The following is a 20063-nucleotide window of genomic DNA, read 5'->3' as shown; positions in this document are numbered from 1 at the left end:
AGTATTGATATTTTGTCACAACTTGACTTGTATGTATTGAATCATTCAAAGCTGATCATCTTATAATTAAATGAATCCAAAAGAGATTTACTATATACATTTTTTTTTTTTAAATTTGTAAGTATGATAATTGGTCACCCTTGATACAACTCAAAACTCAAGATCTGAGCGTTTTCAATCATGCGCCCTTCTATCCATCTCGCCACAAGTGAATGGTTTGACTATATACATTTTACAATAATTATGCAAACTAAGTGATAATAGGTGAACAAAATACAAGTTTACGGTCGTCATACAATCCATGCATAAACAAACGTCAAGTCGTTTGTTAATATTAATTTACTTTACCATGAATTGTAAAATGTAAATCCCAGTTGTAACCCCATTATTGTTCAAAATGTGAAGTACTGTATTTCTATTTCTGATACAATAATGTTTGAATTATCGATTAAACTATCGATTTGACATACTAATTAAGTTAAATTTTGAGGTTTGGATAATTGGACAGGTAGATCGGTATGTGAAAATCGGTAACTTAATCGGTAAGTATAGTATTACTGTTTCTGATAAGCAGCAAGTCCACTTGCACCTTGTCGTTTCTGTGACAACTTTTTCCAAATGGAAACATGTGGCGGCTTTCTAATTGCCAAATACTTTCAGCCCACAACAAAATGAGAAAACCTACCCTGTATTTGCTCATACCAANGGTATGTGAAAATCGGTAACTTAATCGGTAAGTATAGTATTACTGTTTCTGATAAGCAGCAAGTCCACTTGCACCTTGTCGTTTCTGTGACAACTTTTTCCAAATGGAAACATGTGGCGGCTTTCTAATTGCCAAATACTTTCAGCCCACAACAAAATGAGAAAACCTACCCTGTATTTGCTCATACCAATTTTCCAATCCTTTGAGAGTATCAAGTGCCTCTCTTACTCTTAATCTAACATCATCCAGGAGAACTAAGATTAAGAGAGAACTATAATCATGTGTAGCAACAGCCAATAAGAAACACCGAAATGACTCACCTATGGGTAGTCTAACGGTAAAGGCAAACTAGAAGGGTTGTGCATAGCTTCAACTTACAATCTTGGATTTGATTCTCTACTGGGTGTCAAGGTAATACATTTATCTATGATTTTCCTGGGAAACCTTAACGAGGGGTTACCGTGGGATAGCTTCCCGCGATGGGTGGGTAGCTGTGGACAGGGGTGGATCCAAAAATTTCTGTTAGGGTAAGCCAAAATAAAAACTAATTGCATGTTAATATTTCTGTTAGGGCGGGCAAAAATCGAGAAATTGTACATATTAATTTTTTTTTTTTTTTTTTGAAAATTGAGGGTGGATCAACTAGTATTGCATCCACCCCTAAGTGTAAGATAACTTCCCCTGAAGAATAGTCGAGGTGCGCGTAAACTGGTACCAATACTTCATTTAACAAAAAATAAATAAATAAGAAACACCAAAATGTTGTGTATAAATTAATGTACACATGATGAGATGAACACCTCCAACAATAAATTTTTTTTTTTTTTTTAATTTTTGGATTAATTGAGGTGCACATAAACTGACTCGAACACTCTGATAAAAAAAAAATAATAATAATAATTTGAACAATAACCGCTTTCACATAAATCTACTTAAAAAACTTTGAAACTACAAGATGACATTGATCATTTAACCTCAAACTCCTTACAATAGTATTATTATTGCAATCAAAACTTGGTTAGTATGCAATTCTAAACTTCTGATGTCAATTTTTTGAAGAAAAGTTACCAAATTCCCCATTTAAAGAAACATGAACTAAGTAACAAAAGACAAATCTTTATATATCAAAATCAGTAATACTACCCTCACTAACTTTTTTTTCACAAATACGACATGTTAGCTCGTAATTGGTTAGTTGTAATGAGTCCCGCCTGCCCAACAATAGGTACCGTCTACTCAAATGCGAGCTGACCAATTACAACTTATTACGTCAATGTTTGTCAACCTAGTTTACATAGATCAATCTAACCTCAAAGTCCATATAATAAAAACTTGTTTAGTTTTGAAATTTTGAAATTTTAATAGTCAATTTTTTAATTTATAGGTGACATCAAATGTTTTTTTTTACTTAATAACTGAGGTATTTGATTCAGCTTATACATACATCAACTAATCTTCAAGTATTACTTTTACATCTGACGAAGAATCAAACTTGAAACTGTAGATTGAAATCATGCACACCGACATAATCATTTTAGTTCGCCTTTACCGTTGAGTTACTCATATGTGAGTGTCAAGATCTCTGCTTTTCCAAATGCCTTCTCTTGTTCTCATTTATAATTCCAAAGAAATTTACTTAGATTTTTTCAAGAAACGTTACAAAACCATACATTACATTACAATACCTTCAATTATCTCAAAAGCACTTTGAAGATATTATTTGGTTTCAATTCTTTCTCTAGCTTTCGTTGTAACCTTTTTATTTTTTTTATTTTTTTTTATTTGATATTTTGCCAAAGTTGAGTTGTATGTATTGAATCATTATCATCCACTTGAACATTGTCGTTTTTGTGACAACTTTTCCAAATGGAAACATGTGGCGGCTTTCTAATTGCCAAATACTTTCAGCCCACAACAAAATGAGAAAACCTACCCTGTATTTGCTCATACCAATTTTCCAATCTTTTGAGAGAATCAAATCCCTCTGTTATTCCTAATCTAAAATCATACAAGAGAACTCAGATTAAGGGAGAACTATAATCTTGTGTAGCAACACCCAATAAGGAACACCAAAATGACTCACCCGTAGATAATGGGGTTGTGTATGGTTTCAACTCACAATCTTAGGTTTAATTTTTCATTGGGTGTCAAGATAATACATTTATCTGTGGTTTACCTGGGAGGCCTTGACGATGGATAGTTGTGGGAGAGCTTCCTGCGATAGGTAGCTACGGATAGGAACAGATCTAGAAATTTTTGTTAGAGTGAACCAAAATAAAAACTAATTAAACATTAATATTTTTGTCCATTATTATTTCTGTTAGAGTGGGCAAAAATCCAGAAATTGTACAAACACCTCGGTTAACAAAAAAAAAAAAAATAATAATAATAATAAGAAACACCAAAATGTTGTGTATAAATTAATGTACACATGATGAGATGAACATAAAACTAGAGAAAATGAGGGTCGGTTGTTGATTGTTGAGTATAAACTGTGTAAGCAACTATACCAGAACATTGTCACTGAAAAGATATTCCTTTACGGAAAGAGTGGAATATCCAGAACCATAATACCATATTGAACCACGTTTTAATAGTATCTAGGGGCGTCCACACGCTGATTTTTGTGTCCTCGGTCAAAACCCATTTCCTCTACGCTTCCAGAATTCACATAAACCTCTCTGTTATCTTCTATATAAACCCTCTTAGTTTCCCTTCTCATATATTCTCATTACAGCAAAGAGAGTGAAAAGAAATTAAGAGAGCAAAATTACCAAGTGGGTTTGCGGTTTTTTTTATTCTTTAGTGGGAAAAATGTCAGCAGTGGTGGAAACATGGATGGGTGAGTTTGCAAAGCTGAGAGAGAAAGTTAGAGCCAGGAAGCAACTGTCATCAACAGTTCAAAAGAAAGAGCAGCAGTTTGTGAAGAAGAAAGAAGAAGAAGAAGTTGAAGAGAAAGAGAGCAAAAAGGTGGTTGAAAGAGAAACTACAATGTCTGAGGCTACTGTGTGTTTGCTTATGGACCGATTTGTGCCTTGGTGATCAACCCTTCTGTTCTTTGTAGTAAATATTTTGTTGTCAGTTTCATTTCTCTAATTTGTAGAGAAAGATTTATGAATGTGTAATATAAAATTTAAACATTTTCAACAAGTGTTTTTCTGTATCTGGATTCTGTTGATTCATCATATACAGACCGTGTTCATTTACATAATAATGGATTTATTCATGTTAATTATATCTTTTATCCAAATAATTAACTGAGGTTACATTTCATATAAATCTGCAGATTGAAAAGTTATAACGAGGTGTTTAGTAATGAGCTGTCTGGATTCAATCATCAATAATTAGGGTGAAATCTACTCGAGTAGAGTTTGGTTGCTATAGTATTGAGTTTGTGAGATTGAGCCTGGTGGAGCTTGATGATTGAGTTCGAACTCGAACTCGGTACTAAAACTTGAATTTGAGCTCGCTTAATCGAGTTTTAGTCGAGCTATTCGTCTTAATCGAGTTTTAGTTGAGTTTTTCGAGCTTTTTGAGCTCTCAGCTTGATTTCCCCCCCAGTCTGGATGAATCTAGTGGTTCAGAATGGCATGTCAGACATGAGCTGATATTCTTGCTTTAGCAGAAATTTTGGATTAATTTACGGTAACCATGTCAACAACCCTGTAATTCAGATCCCAACTTTGGAAGTATAATGCTATTCCGGTGATAAAAAGGATATTTTAGCAATTTGGAATGGATGGACAGAAAAAGTGAGATAATTGTTTCACTTTGCTAAATCTGCAATTGCAGACAGCTTTGATTCAGCTCTATGTATAAAAGAATCTAACTTCCAAGACTGATACATTCATCTTGTATCCCAGTTCTGTATTTCCTTATGTATCCAAACTCTGAATCCACATGTGTGTATATAATTACACTATACACCAGTATTTGCTCCAGAAATTATAAAGCAAACACTTTTACTTCTACTCTGCTACTAATCTTTCTAATGCATGTAGATCAGAAGCATTTTGTTTGTACTGAAACAAATCATGACGGTGAGCTTGCCTCAAAGTCATAAGACGACTCATTGTTATGTAGTTGCATTGCTCTTCGTCCCAATTCAGAATCTCCCTTGCATATCTAAGAGCTTCGTCAACGGTCTCTTGCTCCAACCGGTAACTGTGAAACGAACAACTTATGTCATAAGGGAATTGAACAATCTCTTGAACTGCAATGCAATGTAGTGGAAAGCTATTGAGCCCGAGGAGCATTGTTATTTCTTCTGCTGCTGTTGTGTAAGTGTGGCTGATAACTGGATTGAAGTCGCGGAACCATTCACATTTAGTGAGAGGAGATTGTTCAAGCTTTTCCTCAAGTATATCAAAATTGTTAAGTACAGAAGAAGGCTTTTTCTTTGCAGGTTGGATGAGTTACAATGTTTTCGAAAAGTTGCCTGCTGGCCAACATCTTGTTAGTCAGAACTCCATTGTTACCTTCGAAAAACTCATCATAGTCAGTCAAGGAAACACAAAACATGACAATGTCAACATCTTCAAACATTTCTAGCCACTTGCAGTTCTCTCCAAGGTTTCTTGGATGCACTCTAATGAGTTGATGCCTGCAATTATCAAGCAAGAATAGCAAGTAAAATGACCAATTTAGTGTCCATTGCTCATACAAGTAAATTTGAGTGCAGAGATTAGAGAGTAACCTGAGTGAGGAGTCATAATTCTGATATTCTGATTCAATGGAGCTCTGATGTGGTGGCCTTGGAAATGAAAATTCCATGCAAGACAGCTCATTGGATGAGGTAATTTCCTCAGCATACAAGATATCGAGATCCGAGGGTTCATAAGTTGTCCTTGAAATCTCAACAGCCTGAGAGGGAAGATAACTTTAATATTGAAAAAAGAAAAATATATTACAAGTCCAATAATCATCTCTCCTTGTTCAGGTTTTAAAGAATTACGAGAAGAACAGAACCCGGTTTCTATTTCAGATTAACTTCCCCTTTAGCTTCATCAAAAACTATTGTCATGTATATATTCAAAATAAAGTAGATATTAAAGCACATAATTAATATTAAGAAACCAAAATACTCATATAATTGGTAAGAGCCAAAATTTACCACACAATACAGAAAGTATGTGCATATATATTATAACCTATATATGCTTATACAGGAAGCAATTGAACATCTGGCAAACCAGCAAATCAAACAGATTATGACACTTGTTGAGTTAAAAAAAAAAAGCGCAACCACAACCTATCAATTGTTGTATTGAAATAAGCAGACAAGGACCATAGACAGAGATCTCACCCGTTCTAGGAATAAGTAGCAACACTGGGTAGCAAGTCTAATTCATTCCTCCGGAGGTATGTGGCTTGGAAGGCTGCATCCTTCGACAACTCCTCAACAATGGTGCATATTCACAGGTAGCCGCTGGAATATGACTTCCAAATTCCAGCACCATGACTTTGATAAGCCAATCTGAAAAAGCTTTCAGTTTTGGACAGATAGATATAATGTTTTTTCATCCATCAGGCTGTATTGATGACATAATGAATAAATTCAGAATCCATCCGATAAAAATAAAAATAAAATCTAATCTGAATTTCTCCACACTAAACATAGTTAATTTTACTTTGATGAAGTTAATGTGAAACTTTTAATTCAATATCCACTCACACCAAGGTTTAGAAGGAGCTAACCATGTTTAAAAATTTGGAGCATTTTATGATACCACATGAATGAGGTGGAAATACAAGCACTGAACTTGGAAAGCATCATATGAAATACTTTTTAATGCAAGAGGCAGAGATGGATCATAAAGATCAGAACTTTCAAGAAAGAGATCATATATGTTCAATACTTTAACAGAAAGGATATAAATATCTTAAATTGCAAGTATCTAGGGAAGCATTTTTGATAGAATTTGAGGTGGGTTTGACTCCTCACCCAATAAGACCTTGTTGAATGGGAGGATTATCCCCTCTTATAACCCAATAGGCTTGAGCGTCTTAGTTGGTGTGAGACTCTAACACTCTCCCTCACGGTCAAGCCCATATGTTGGGTCATGCCTATTGATAGAGGTAGTTGTTAGCTCTAACTCTTCACCCGTTGGTCAAGGCGCTCAGCTCAACTGAACCTGGGCTATAATACCTAATAGAATTTGAGGTGGGTCTGAATCCTCATCCAAAAGGCCTTATTGGGTGAGGAGTCAGGCCCCCTCAATTCTAACACTTTTTATGTATCATCTGCACGCTCTAACAGATATGATGATATCATTGAAAATATTATCCATACAAGCTTAATGAAAAAGAAAATTAATAAAATTACAACATTACCTGAAGGACCACTGATCAATAACCAGTTTTTTCTTTCAGTCATACATTCTTCTTCAAATCGCTCACGACCCTCAAGCACAATACCAATATAGCGATACAAATTGCTTTGAATCATGCCCTTGATAATTGACGCTCATCTTCAGAGAAGGAACCTGAACAGAAGCTGGGCCTGAAATAAGCATTCCGAAGTGATGACTAAAAACAAAATGAATATAAAAAAGAAAAAGGATGGTCAAAGTCCAAAGTTTGAGCCCATGAAAGAATAGAACTCGATGTTCATTTCACTAACAAATCACTGTAAGCTTCCTTTCAATACAATTAAGTGCTTGTTCCATATCACAACTACAAAAACCTAAAACAGTCCAGAAAAGCATATGAAGTTTTATGGTTTATCCAGTATTTCAACTTAAGCAACATTATCTGAACAGCATGTGATTTGTCTATCACAAACATGCATGTCAGTTGTCACATATGTACAAATCTAAGTATCTAAGTGCTAATTAAAGACACGACCACGCATTGTCTACCTATCTAAGTGCAACCAAACTATTAATGTTACCCTAAACATTGCTAATTAACTCATATAATGAATTCCAAAAGTTGTTGTAGTGAAATAACAAAAGTATGTCATCTTTGTAAGTAATTCATGGTAAAATATTCTGCCCACATGAAGCTACGAATCTCTTCATTTGGTGAATTCAGATGTCAGCTTTAACTTTTATAAGCATCTAACGTTTCCATAAACCATTCTAGTAAAATCATAAACCCAGAAAATGGCAAGGCATCAGGAAATATCACACAATTCTAATACGGATATCATAAATAGATATGAATTCGCAATCAACATTCACCGAGTCAATTAATAATACATGAATAACAGCACAAGAGTAAGATAGTTATTCCGTAAAATTTCCAATGAAGTCTTACCTGTTTATATATGGTACTCGTGCCAGATTTTGTATCACCAAGCAAAAGAAGTTTACAGCTGGTTGGGTTAGCACCATTCAGTTCATCATCACCAGAATCCAAAAATCAGGAGGGGTTGCGCAAGACAAGAGAGCACAAACTAACTTTATGGTACCCTGTAAAGTACATCCACAGTTTCACTAATTGGATTAAGATGAATATGACATTAAGAAACACATCAAATAATTATGCTAACATACCTGGTCCCATATGTCCCTTTCTTGGCATCATCCTCTTCCTGAACGGAACCATCTGCGCTAACCAACGTGAGGTTTTCCTTCACATTGCACTCTAGCTAACTGCAACATTTAACAGATGTTATGGATCTTAATGTTGAAAAGTTGGGATTGAAAGAACTGATTCTGTCCAGTAAAACAACCTTAAGCATCATAACTCTTTTTTAGTTATCTCCCGATCATTTATCAAGATATCTGTATTCCATTCTAGCCTTTCGATCGATTTGACCCCCTACATTCAGCTGGGGGCTTATAATCTGGTACGGTTTCTGCCTACCTACTCAATCAGCGAGAAATAATCAATTATGGTGCAATAGATTAAACTCCAATTACTTAAGAAAAGATAACTAATAAGTAGTAGTGTTAGACGTTCACCTTTCCCCAAAACCTGATACTTTATCATCCAATAGTGTCCTGGATTTAGCTTTTTCGGTGGATTAGGCAGCTCCGCAATATATGCAGCTTTTCCTCAGAAAGAGCTTTGCCATTCACAAAACACGCTCTGGTGGCAACTGATTTGCTGGGCATGATATTTCCGATCTCATTATAGGTTTTAACTTCCATCTCAGTCAGCAACCGCCTCAGCATCCGAGAAGCTTTCCCCAAGGTTCCTCTCTTAGCATCATCTATGCTGAAACCAATGCAAGTAACACATTTTCTTCCTTCTGGCATTGACCCCATTGCGCTCAGCAAACAGTTAGAGCAGTACTTTGCACCACAGACAATGCACACTTCCTTTTCAGTAAATAGATTTCCTTCCAAGCATTGATAGCATGAACCTTTCTTCCCAAGCCTTTCAGCCTGCGGTCTCTCTTCGCTGCTTTCGACCTCAGAATATTCAGATTCTTCAAGAACTACATCACTAAGATCAGGATCACTAAAAGTAACAACTGACGGTGTTTTAGCATGGCAAGGAGTTTCTTCTTCATTCAAATCCTCCTCTTTGCAAGAAAATGCTTCAGACGAAACAGCGTGTGAACTTAAACCTGATCCTGTTGATTCTGAATTGCCAGGATTCATATAATTTTGAAATCCTACATCTGCCTCTCCCCTGTTATCATCAGGTAATTCTACACTTAAATGCATATTATCATGACAATCAGGACATTCTAGTTTACCAGAAGCTCCTATTAGACCAGATAATTTGGGCGTGCTCTCAACACCAATCACACAATCCAAACTTTCACAAGAATTACATTGACTATCAAGACTTTTCAATCTACCTGAACTTCTCCTACCCTCAGATGACTTGACCTTACAGTAATTACCAGTTAAGCGTCCAGATGCACCATTGCTATCCACCTGAGTTGGTACTACACGGGAAATATTAGGATCAGTCAAGGACGCACCAGAGCCGGTCAGTGAACTGCTAGAAATCAACGACTCAGAGCTTAATTTCAGCTTCCTTGATGGTTTTCTACCTACAGGAGTACTTTTTTTAATTGGCTGGATGGCACAACAGGCATAATTTTTCTCAAAAGCCCAGTCATCTCCTAAATCTCAACTCAAAACCAGAACCCCAAATTCACAAACCTATCAAACACAAACAATCCTCTAGTAACCCACCAACAAAATCAACTATTTCCACATACCCATAAACCAAAAATCACTAATCTCATACACCCATGAACCAAAACCAATTATTTCAAAGAACCCAAGAACCAAAGGCACATATATCAATCAAGAATCTCACAGCATAAACCAAAACATAGTTCGTTAGTTTTGTTCCCTTGAAGAAAAATAGAGAGAAGCAAACAACGAAAGAAAAAGAGGCGGTCAAACACCAAACCAAACTCTAGTAAATTTGGCGGTAGTTTCAAAGAGTAGACTAGAGAAAGAGAAGGTTCTGTGAAAGTCACCAAGACAGGGTGACTGTTGGGGCATAAACGCAAATAAAGAAATGCAAAATTTTCTTGACTTCCACTAAACGACTGAAATTGAAACGAAGACTGGGTACTCATCCTCGTTTTTATGCTTCAACGAGTGAAGCAGGAACTTGCCAGGAATTGATCAGCACCCACGCGAGGAACAGAGAACGTGGGTCTCGTTTAAATTGCGAAGCACTGTTTTGGCGCTTCTCTTGCTTGTACGTAACAGACTTTTGGCGGTTTATTTGTGAAGAAGGGTAAATCAGTCAGAAATGTACAATTAGTCGAAGCAGAAGTGGTGACCCCAGATTAACGATTAATTATATTTGATTATCTTAATAGAAATATAATTAAGGATAATTCATCTAAATTCTCTTAGGTATTAGCCTTTATCAATAAACCCCCTCTTGTTTTGGATATTACTTTTATTCCTTTTTTTTTTTTTTTTTTTTTTTTTTTTTTCTTTTTTATTTTTTATTATTTTTTTTACCCCTATCAAGTATCAACTTGTGATAAATTACCTTGATGCCTATTGTCTAACGGCGGCCTCAAACTAGGGTGGGGGAAGGAAGAGCGGGGCTCCATTCATTCTTTCACCAATCTATTGTCAAAACGGATGATAAAATATTAACATTTGACAAAACTGAAGGTGTCGAGAGTCATATAGAAAACTAAAGAGGGTTTATAGATATAGGGTATTCATTAGGGGATTTAAAAGTACTCATCAATAAATTTAATTCTCTTGTATTAAATAAGGGGCAAAAGTAAAACAAGTTGACCAAAAAAAAAGAAAAAACTTAATTTATCAACTATCTTGTGGACTAATTCAGCATGAAATTAAAGAACATATTTTTATTGTAATTTGAAAATATTTTGAAGTTGGACCAAAAATATTGTCACAAAACCATCAACCATTTAATAGTTGATAAGAAATTAACTATGATTTACAAAATAAAAATTTGGATCATTTCTTTAAATAAGTAATATTTTTTTTTATTTTGTTAATGCTTGAAGAAGATTAACACAGCAATCCACCACCATAGCCTCCCGCTTAAATGGAGAATACTCAGATGAGGAATCAAACTTGAAATCGTATACCTATTCATAGTATCCTCAATTCGCTCTAATCATCTGGGTTACCCGATAGGTTAATAGGTAGTCTTTTATATGTCTAAACATGAAGGAGACCAAAGAGAAATTTAGTGGAACTTCATTCATCCAATTTCCTACATGAACATTTTGGAGGAAAATCTCATCTCTACCTTGCTGAGAGATCATGGACCATAACAAGCCCATAACAGATAGATGGGCTTCACAATAGGCCCATTTACAACTTTGTTATCCCTTAAGCCCATACAAGATTACAACCAATCTCAATCGTCTCAAATTCGCCTGCTCGTTGAAATGATCTCAACGCTGAGAAACATGTACAAGAATGTGTACATGACTTATTTAAATCATGGATCGAGATAAAATAGACACGGAACAGATTTTTTAGTATCAATGATCAGTAACCCTGAACTGCATAAGATATGAGCCGAGAACATAAACTCAAGTATTCCATTCTTGTCTAATTTGGTAGACCAAAAACAAGTTTAATTAATTTCACATGGATCATATTTTTGTCAAATCATGTAAGTCCATGGGTCATGAATAACAAATTATCTTCATGTTTCACATTTACTTACTGCGCGGTCCGAACAAGGAATATTCTTGAGTTCGGGATATCGTAAATAATAATACACGTATAAATTTTGACAAAATGTGATTTAAAATGAATGTATATTGAAGTGATTGATTAACGATGATGAATAATACGGCGACAAAAAGTTAGAATCATATCAATTTTTTATACCCATAATTTGTATATATTATATTCATATAATTTTTAATCAGTAAACTTAATGGTTAGGTCAATGTTTTCATACTCGGATCGGGCCTTGACCCACTCGAATCGGGCCTTGACCTAATCAAGGGGCCAGTCCTGGGTTGGGCGGTTCAACTGACTGGTGACATCATGACATAATAAAATTTTAAAACTTTTCTCTGTTTGGGCAAAATGATGAATGTCTTGAGGGAATGGGGTCGTTCTTGCTTAGAATGGCTTGGAGGACAAACGAACAATCGTTCATTCTCTTGGATTTGCTCATACCAATTTGAGAAAACCTACCTTGTTTTTGCTCATACCAATTTTCCAATCTTTTGAGAGAATCAAGTCCCTCTCTAATTCTTAATCTAAAATTCAGGAGAACTCAAATTAAGATAGAACTATAATCTTGTGTAGCAATAGCCAATAAGAAACACCAAAATGACTCACCCATAGATTGCTCAACGGCAAGGGCAAATCAAAGAGGTTGTGTATGGCTTCAACTCACAATCTCAGGTTCAATTCCCAACTGGGTGCTAAGATAATACCTTTATTTGTGATTTACCTAGGAGGCCTTGGCGATGGGTAGATGTGGGAGAGCTTCCCGCGATAGGTAGTTACGGGCAAAGACAAATCTAGAAATTTCTGTTATGGTGAGTTAAAATAAAAACTAATAACACATTAATATTTATGTTAGGGTGGATAAAAATCTAGAAATTATACATATTAATATTTTTTTTTTTTTAAATTTGAGAGTGGATCAACTAGTACTACATTCACCCTTGAGTATGGGATGACTTTCCCTAAAGAATAATTGAAGTGCGTATAAACTAATACAAACATCTCGTCTAACAAAAAGCTAAATAAATAAGAAACACCAAAATGTTGTGTATAAAACTAAAGAAAATGAGGGTCGGTTGTTGATTGTTGAGTATAAACTGTGTAAGCAACTATACCAGAACATTGTCACTGAAAAGATATTCCTTTGGGGAAAGAGTGGAATATCCAGAACCATAATACCACATTGAACCAAGTTTTAACAGTATCTAGGGGCGTCCACGCGTTGATTTTTGTGTCCTCAGTCAAACCCATTTCCTCTTCGCTTCCAGAATTCACATAAACCTCTCTGTCTTCTTCTATATAAACCCTCTTAGTTTCCCTTCTCATATATTCTCATTCCAGCAAATAGAGTGAAAAGAAATTAAGAGAGCAAAATTTCCAAGTGGGTTTGTGGTTTTTTTTATTCTTTAGTGGGAAAAATGTCAGCAGTGGTGGAAACATGGATGGGTGAGTTTGCAAAGCTGAGAGAGAAAGTTAGAGCCAGGAAGCAACTGTCGTCAACAGTTCAAAAGAAAGAGCAGCAGTTTGTGAAGAAGAAAGAAGAAGAAGAAGTTGAAGAGAAAGAGAGCAAAAAGGTGGTTGAAAGAGAAACTACAATGTCTGAGGCTACTGTGTGTTTGCTTATGGACCGATTTGTGCCTTGGTGATCAACCCTTCTGTTCTGTGTAGTAAATATTTTGTTGTCAGTTTCATTTGTTAATTTTTAGAGAAAGAGTCATGAATGTGTAATATAAAAGTTTAAACATTTTCAACAAGTGTTTTCTGTATCTGGATTCTGTTGATTCAATCATAATACAGACCATGTTCATTTACATAAATAATGGATTTATTCATGTTAATTATAATCTTTTATCCAAATAATTAACTGAGGTTACATTTCATGTAAATCTGCAGATTGAAAAGTTCTAACGAAGGTGTTTAGTAATGAGCTGTCTGGATTCAAATCATCAATAATTAGGGGTGAAATCGACTCGAGTAGAGTTTGGTAGCTACAATATTGAGTTTGAGTTTGAGCCTGGTCGAGCTTGATGAATTAAGTTCGAACTCGAACTCGGTACCTAAAACTCGAATTTGAGCTCGTTTAATCGAGTTTTAGTCGAACTTTTCGATCTTAATCGAGTTTTGGTTGAGTTTTTCGAGCTTTTTGAGTTCGGGAGCTGTCAGAGATGACCTAATATTCTTGCTTTAACAGAAACTTTGGATTAATTTACTGTAACCATGTCAACAACCCTGTAATAATTCAGATCCCAACTTTGTGAGTATAATCCCAACTTTGTGAGTATAATGCTATTCCGGTGATAAAAATGGATAGCATTATAGCAATTTGGAATGGAATGGACAGAAAAAATAGTGAGATAATTGTTTCACTTGCTAAATCTGCAATTGCAGACAGCTTTCATTCAGCTCTATGTATAAAAGAATCTAACTTCCAAGAATGATACATTCATCTTGTATCCCAGTTCTGTATTTCCTTATGTATCCAAAACTCCGAATCCACGTGTGTGTATATAAGTATACACTATACACAAGTATTTGCTCCAGAAAGTTAATAAAGCAAACACTTTTACTTCTACTGCTACTAATCTTTCTAATGCATGTAAGATTTAGAAGCATTTTGTTTATACTGAAACAAAATCATGACGGTGAGCTTGCCTCAAAGTCATAAGACGACTCATTGTTAGTGTAGTTGCATTGCTCTTCGTCCCAATTCAGAATCTCCCTTGCATATCTAAGAGCTTCGTCAACGGTCTCTTGCTCCAAGCCGGTAACTAGTGAAACGAACAACTTATGATCAGTAAGGGAATTGAACAATCTCTTGAACTGCAATGCAATGTAGTGGAAAGCATATTGAGCCCGAGGAGCATTGTAATTTCTTCTGCTGCTGTTGTGGTAATTGTGGCTGATAACTGGATTGAAGTCGCGGAACCATTCACATTTAGTGAGAGGAGACTGTTCAAGCTTTTCCTCAAGCATATCAAACTTGTTAAGTAATAGAAGGAAGGTTTTATCTTTGAAGGTTGGATGAGTTATAATCTTTTCAAAAAGTTGTCTGCTGGCCAACATCTTGTTAGTCAGAACTCCATTCTTATCTTCGAAAAACTCATCATAGTCAGTCAAAGAAACACAAAACAGGACAATGTCAACATCTTCAAACATTTCTAGCCACTTGCAGTTCTCTCCAAGGTTTCTTGGATGCACTCTAATGAGTTGATGCCTGCAGTTATTAAGCAAGAAATAGTAAGTAAAGATGATCAATTTAGTATTCATTGCTCATACAAGTAAATTTGAGTGCAGAGATTAGAGAGTAACCTGAGTGAGGAGTCATAATTCTGATATTCTGATTCAATGGAGCTCTGATGTGGTGGCTTTGGAAATAAAAATTCCATGCAAGACAGCCCATGGGATGAGGTAATTCCTTCAGCATACAAGATATCAAGATCCGAGGGTTCATAGGTTGTCCTTGAAATCTCAACAGCCTGAGAGGGAAGATAACTTTAATATTAAAAAATAGAAATAATATATTACAGGTCACAATAATCATCTCTCCTTGTTCAGGTTTCTATTTCAGATTAACTTCCACTTTAGATTCATCAAACAATTGTCATGTATATATTCAAAATAAAGTAAGATATTAAAGCACATAATTAATATTAAGAAACCAAAATACACATATATTTGGTAAGCAGCAAAATTTAACTACACAACACAGAAAGTATGTGCATTAATATTTGTAACCTATATATGGTTATACAGGAAGCAATTGAACATCGATGGCAAACTAGCAAATCAAAGAGACCATGGAGACTTGGTGATTAAAAAAAAAAAAAAACCCCACAACCTATCAATTGTTTGTATTGAAATAAGTAGACAAGGACCACAGAGGGAGATCTCACCCGTTCTAGGAAATAAGTAGCAACACTGGGTAGCATGTCTAATTCATTCCTCCGGAGGTATGTGGCTTGGAAGGCTGCATCCTTCGACAACTCCTCAACAAATGGTGCATATTCACAGGTAGCCGCTGGGAATATGACTTCCAAATTACCAGACGCCATGACTTTGAGAAGCCAATCTGAAAAAGCTTTCAGTTGTGGACTGATAGAATATAATGTTTTTTCATCCATCTGGCCTGTATTGATGACATAATGAATAAATTCAGAATCCATTTGATTAAAAAAAAATCTAATATGAATTTCTCCACGCTAAAAATAGTTAAATTTAGTTTGATGAAGTTAATCTGAAACTTTTAATGATCAAATCCTGCTCACACCAAGGTTTAGAAGGAGCTAACCATGTTTTACAAATTTGGAGCATTTTTTGGTACCACATGAATGAGGTGGAAATACAATAGCACATGAACTTGGAAAGCATTATATGAAATATCTTTTAATGCAAGAGGCAGGAGATGGATCATAAAGATCAGAACTTTCAAGAAAGAGAATATNTTTGATGAAGTTAATGTGAAACTTTTAATTATCAAATCCCACTCACACCAAGGTTTAGAAGGAGCTAACCATGTTTTATAAATTTGGAGCATTTTATGATACCACATGAATGAGGTGGAAATACAATAGCACATGAACTTGGAAAGCATCATATGAAATATCTTTTAATGCAAGAGGCAGGAGATGGATCATAAAGATCAGAACTTTCAAGAAAGAGATCATATATGTTCAATACTTTAACAGAAAGGATATAAATATCTTAAATTGCAAGTATCTAGGGAAAGCATTTTGATAGAATTTGAGGTGGGTTTGACTCCTCACCCAATAAGACCTTGTTGAATGGGAGGATTATCCCCTCTTATAACCCAATAGGCTTGAGCGTGCTTAGTTGGTGTGAGACTCTAACACTCTCCCTCACGGTCAAGCCCATATGTTGGGTCATGCCTATTGATAGAGGTAGTTGTTAGCTCTAACTCTTCACCCGTTGGTCAAGCGCTCAGCTCAACTGAACCTGGGCTATAATACCATAATAGAATTTGAGGTGGGTCTGAATCCTCATCCAATAAGGCCTTATTGGGTGAGGAGTCAGGCCCCCTCAAATTCTAACACATTTTTATGTATCATCTGCACGCTCTAAACAAGATATGATGATATCATTGAAAATAATTATCCATACAAGCTTAATGAAAAAGAAAATTAATAAAATTACAAGACATTACCTGAAGGACCAGGCTGATCAATAACCAGTTTTTTTCTTCTTTCAATCATACATTCTTCTTCAAATCGCTCACGACCCTCAAGCACAATACCAATATAGCGATACAAATTGCTTTGAATCATGCCCTTGATATTTTGACGCTCATCTTCAGAGAAAGGAACCTTGAACAGAAGCTTGGCCTGAAATAAGCATTCCGAATGAATGACTAAAAACAAAATGAATATAAAAAAGAAAAAGGATGGTCAAAGTCCAAAGTTTGAGCCCACTGGAAAGAATAGAACTCGATGTTCATTTCACTAACAAATCACTGTTAAGCTTCCTTTCAATACAAATTAAGTGCTTGTTCCATATCACAACTACAAAAACCTAAAACAGTCCAGAAAAGCATATGAAGTTTTATGGTTTTCCAGTATTTCAATTTAAGCAACATATATCTGAACAGCAATGTGATTTGTCTATCACAAACATGCATGTCAGTTGTCACATATGTACAAATCTAAGTATCTAAGTGCTAATTAAAAGACACGAACACGCACTTGTCTACCTATCTAAGTGCAACCAAACTATTAATTGTTACTCCTAAACATTGCTAATTAACTCATATAATGAATTCCAAAAGTTGTTGTAGTGAAATAACAAAAGTATGTCATCTTTGTAAGTAATTTCAATGGTAAAATATTCTGCCCACTATGAAGCTACGAATCTCTTCATTTGGTGAATTCAGATGTCAGCTTTTACAACTTTTTATAAGCATCTAACGTTTTCCATAAACCATTCTAGTAAAATCATAAACCCAGAAAATGGCAAGGCATCAGGGAAATATCAACACAATTCTAATACAGGATATCATAAATAGATATGAAATTCGCAATCAAACATTCACCAGAGTCAGATTAATAATACATGAATAACAGCACAAGAGTAAGATAGTTAATTCCGTAAAATTTCCAATGAAGTCTTACCTGTTTATATATGGTACTCGTGCCAGATTTTGTATCACCAAGCAAAAGAAGTTTACAGCTTGGGTTAGCACCATTCAGTTCATCATCACCAGAATCCAAAGAATCAGGAGGGGTTGGCAAAGACAAGAGAGCACAAACTAACTTTATGGTACCCTGTAAAGTACATCCACAGTTGTCACTAATTGGATAAGTAAGATGGAATATGACAATTAAGAAAACACATCAAATAATTATGCTAACATACCTGGTCCCATATATGTCCCTTTCTTGGCATCATTCCCTCTTCCTGAACGGAACCATCTGCGCTTAACCAACAGTGAGGTTTTCCTTCACATTGCACTCTAGCTAACTGCAACATTTAACAAGATGTTATGGATCTTAATGTTGAAAAGTTGGGATTGAAAGAACATGATTCTGTCCAGTAAAACAACCTTAAGCATCCATAACTCTTTTTTAGTTATCTCCCGATCATTTATCAAGATATCTGTATTCCCATTACTAGCCTTTCGATCGATTTGACCCCCTACATTCAGCTGGGGGCTTATAATCTGGTACGGTTTCTGTCCTACCTACTCAATCAGCGAGAAATAATCAATTATGGTGCAATAGAGTTAAACTCCAATTACTTAAGAAAAGATAACTAATAAGTAGTAGTGTTAGACGTTCACCTTTCCCCAAAAACCTGATACTTTATCATACCAATAGTGTCCTGGATTTAGCTTTTTCGGTGGATTTGGGCAGCTCCGCAATATATGCAGCTTTTCCTCAGAAAGAGCTTTGCCATTCACAAAAACACGCTCTGGTGGCAACTGATTTGCTGGGCATGATATTTCCGATCCCATTATATGTTTAACTTCCATCTCAGTCAGCAACCGCCTCAGCATCCGAGAAGCTTTCCCCAAGGTTCCTCTCTTAGCATCATCTATGCTGAAACCAATGCAAGTAACACATTTTCTTCCTTCTGGCATTGACCCCATTGCCCTCAGCAAACAGTTAGAGCAGTACTTTGCACCACAGACAATGCACACTTCCTTTTCAATAAATCGATTTCCTTTCAAGCATCGATAGCATGAACCTTTCTTCCCAGGCCTTTCAGCCTGCGGTCTCGCTTGGTTGCTTTTGACCTCAGAATATTCAGATTCTTCAAGAACTACATCACTAGGATCAGGATCACGAAAAGTAACAACTGATGGTCTTTTAGCATGGCAAGGAGTTTCTTCTTCGTTCAAATCCTCCTCTTTGCTAGAGAACGCTTCAGACGAAACAGCGTGTGAACTTGAACCTGATCCTGTTGATTCTGAATTGCCAGGATTCATATAATCTTGAAATCCTACATCTGCCTCTCCCCTGTTATCATCAGGTAATTCTACACTTAAATGCATATTATCATGACAATCAGGACGTTCTAATTTACCAGAAGCTCCTATTAGACCAGATAATTTGAGTGTGCTCTCAACACCAATCACACAATCCAAACTTTCACAAGAATTAAATTGACTATCAAGACTTTTCAATCTACCTGAGCTTCTCCTACCCTCAGATGACTTGACCTTACAGTAATTACCAGTTAAGCGTCCAGATGCACCATTGCTATCCACCTGAGTTGGTACTACACGGGACATATTAGGACCAGTTGAGGACGCACCAGAGCCGGTCAGTGAACTGCTAGAAATAGATGACTCAGAGCTTAATTTCGGCTCCCTTGATGGTTTTCTACCTACAGGAGTACTTTTTTTAATTGGCTGGATTACTGGCAGTGAACTATCTTTCAACAAAGAAGAAGAGACCACTGGGGCAGCAACAGGGATTTCATCAACAGCTATAGGCACCGCTCGTGGAATATCATAACCAACCGGAGGACCAGAGTACTCAATGGCAAACGAGTATTCAACATTATGAGCATCATCATCATCATCATCACCACCATGTTTACTGCTGGATGGTACAACAGGCATAATTTTTCTCAAAAGCCCAGTCATCTCCTAAATCTCAACTCAAAACCAGAACCCCAAATTCGCAAACCTATCAAACCCAAAAAAAAAATCAACTATTTCCACATACCCATAAACCAAAAATCACTAATCTCATAAACCCAGTAACCAAAACCAATTATTTCAAAGAACC

At 35.8% G+C, this 20063-nt stretch overlaps 1 protein-coding gene and 1 pseudogene across 1 annotated transcript; both read right to left on the bottom strand.

Annotated features, from left to right (window-relative positions):
* Positions 1–4738: 4738 nt before the first annotated feature.
* On the bottom strand, positions 4739–9837 carry LOC116140006 (annotated as a pseudogene).
* A 4311-nt stretch (positions 9838–14148) lies between these two features.
* Positions 14149–19972, bottom strand: LOC116140019 (extra-large guanine nucleotide-binding protein 1-like). Its single transcript, XM_031425650.1, has 8 exons — positions 18608–19972; positions 18371–18508; positions 18184–18288; positions 17940–18092; positions 16979–17156; positions 15711–15943; positions 15127–15293; positions 14149–15031 (listed from the first exon to the last, which is right to left on the bottom strand). The coding sequence occupies exons 1-8, from the start codon at positions 19916–19918 to the stop codon at positions 14452–14454; spliced, it is 2865 nt and encodes a 954-aa protein (XP_031281510.1). The 5' UTR covers positions 19919–19972; the 3' UTR covers positions 14149–14451.
* Positions 19973–20063: the final 91 nt, after the last annotated feature.

This window comes from Pistacia vera, unplaced genomic scaffold (genome assembly GCF_008641045.1).
Source record: "Pistacia vera cultivar Batoury unplaced genomic scaffold, PisVer_v2 Contig360, whole genome shotgun sequence".
NCBI lineage: Eukaryota > Viridiplantae > Streptophyta > Magnoliopsida > Sapindales > Anacardiaceae > Pistacia > Pistacia vera.
Note: the sequence above shows the minus strand (reverse complement) of the source record. Positions and strands in the feature narration are given on the sequence as shown.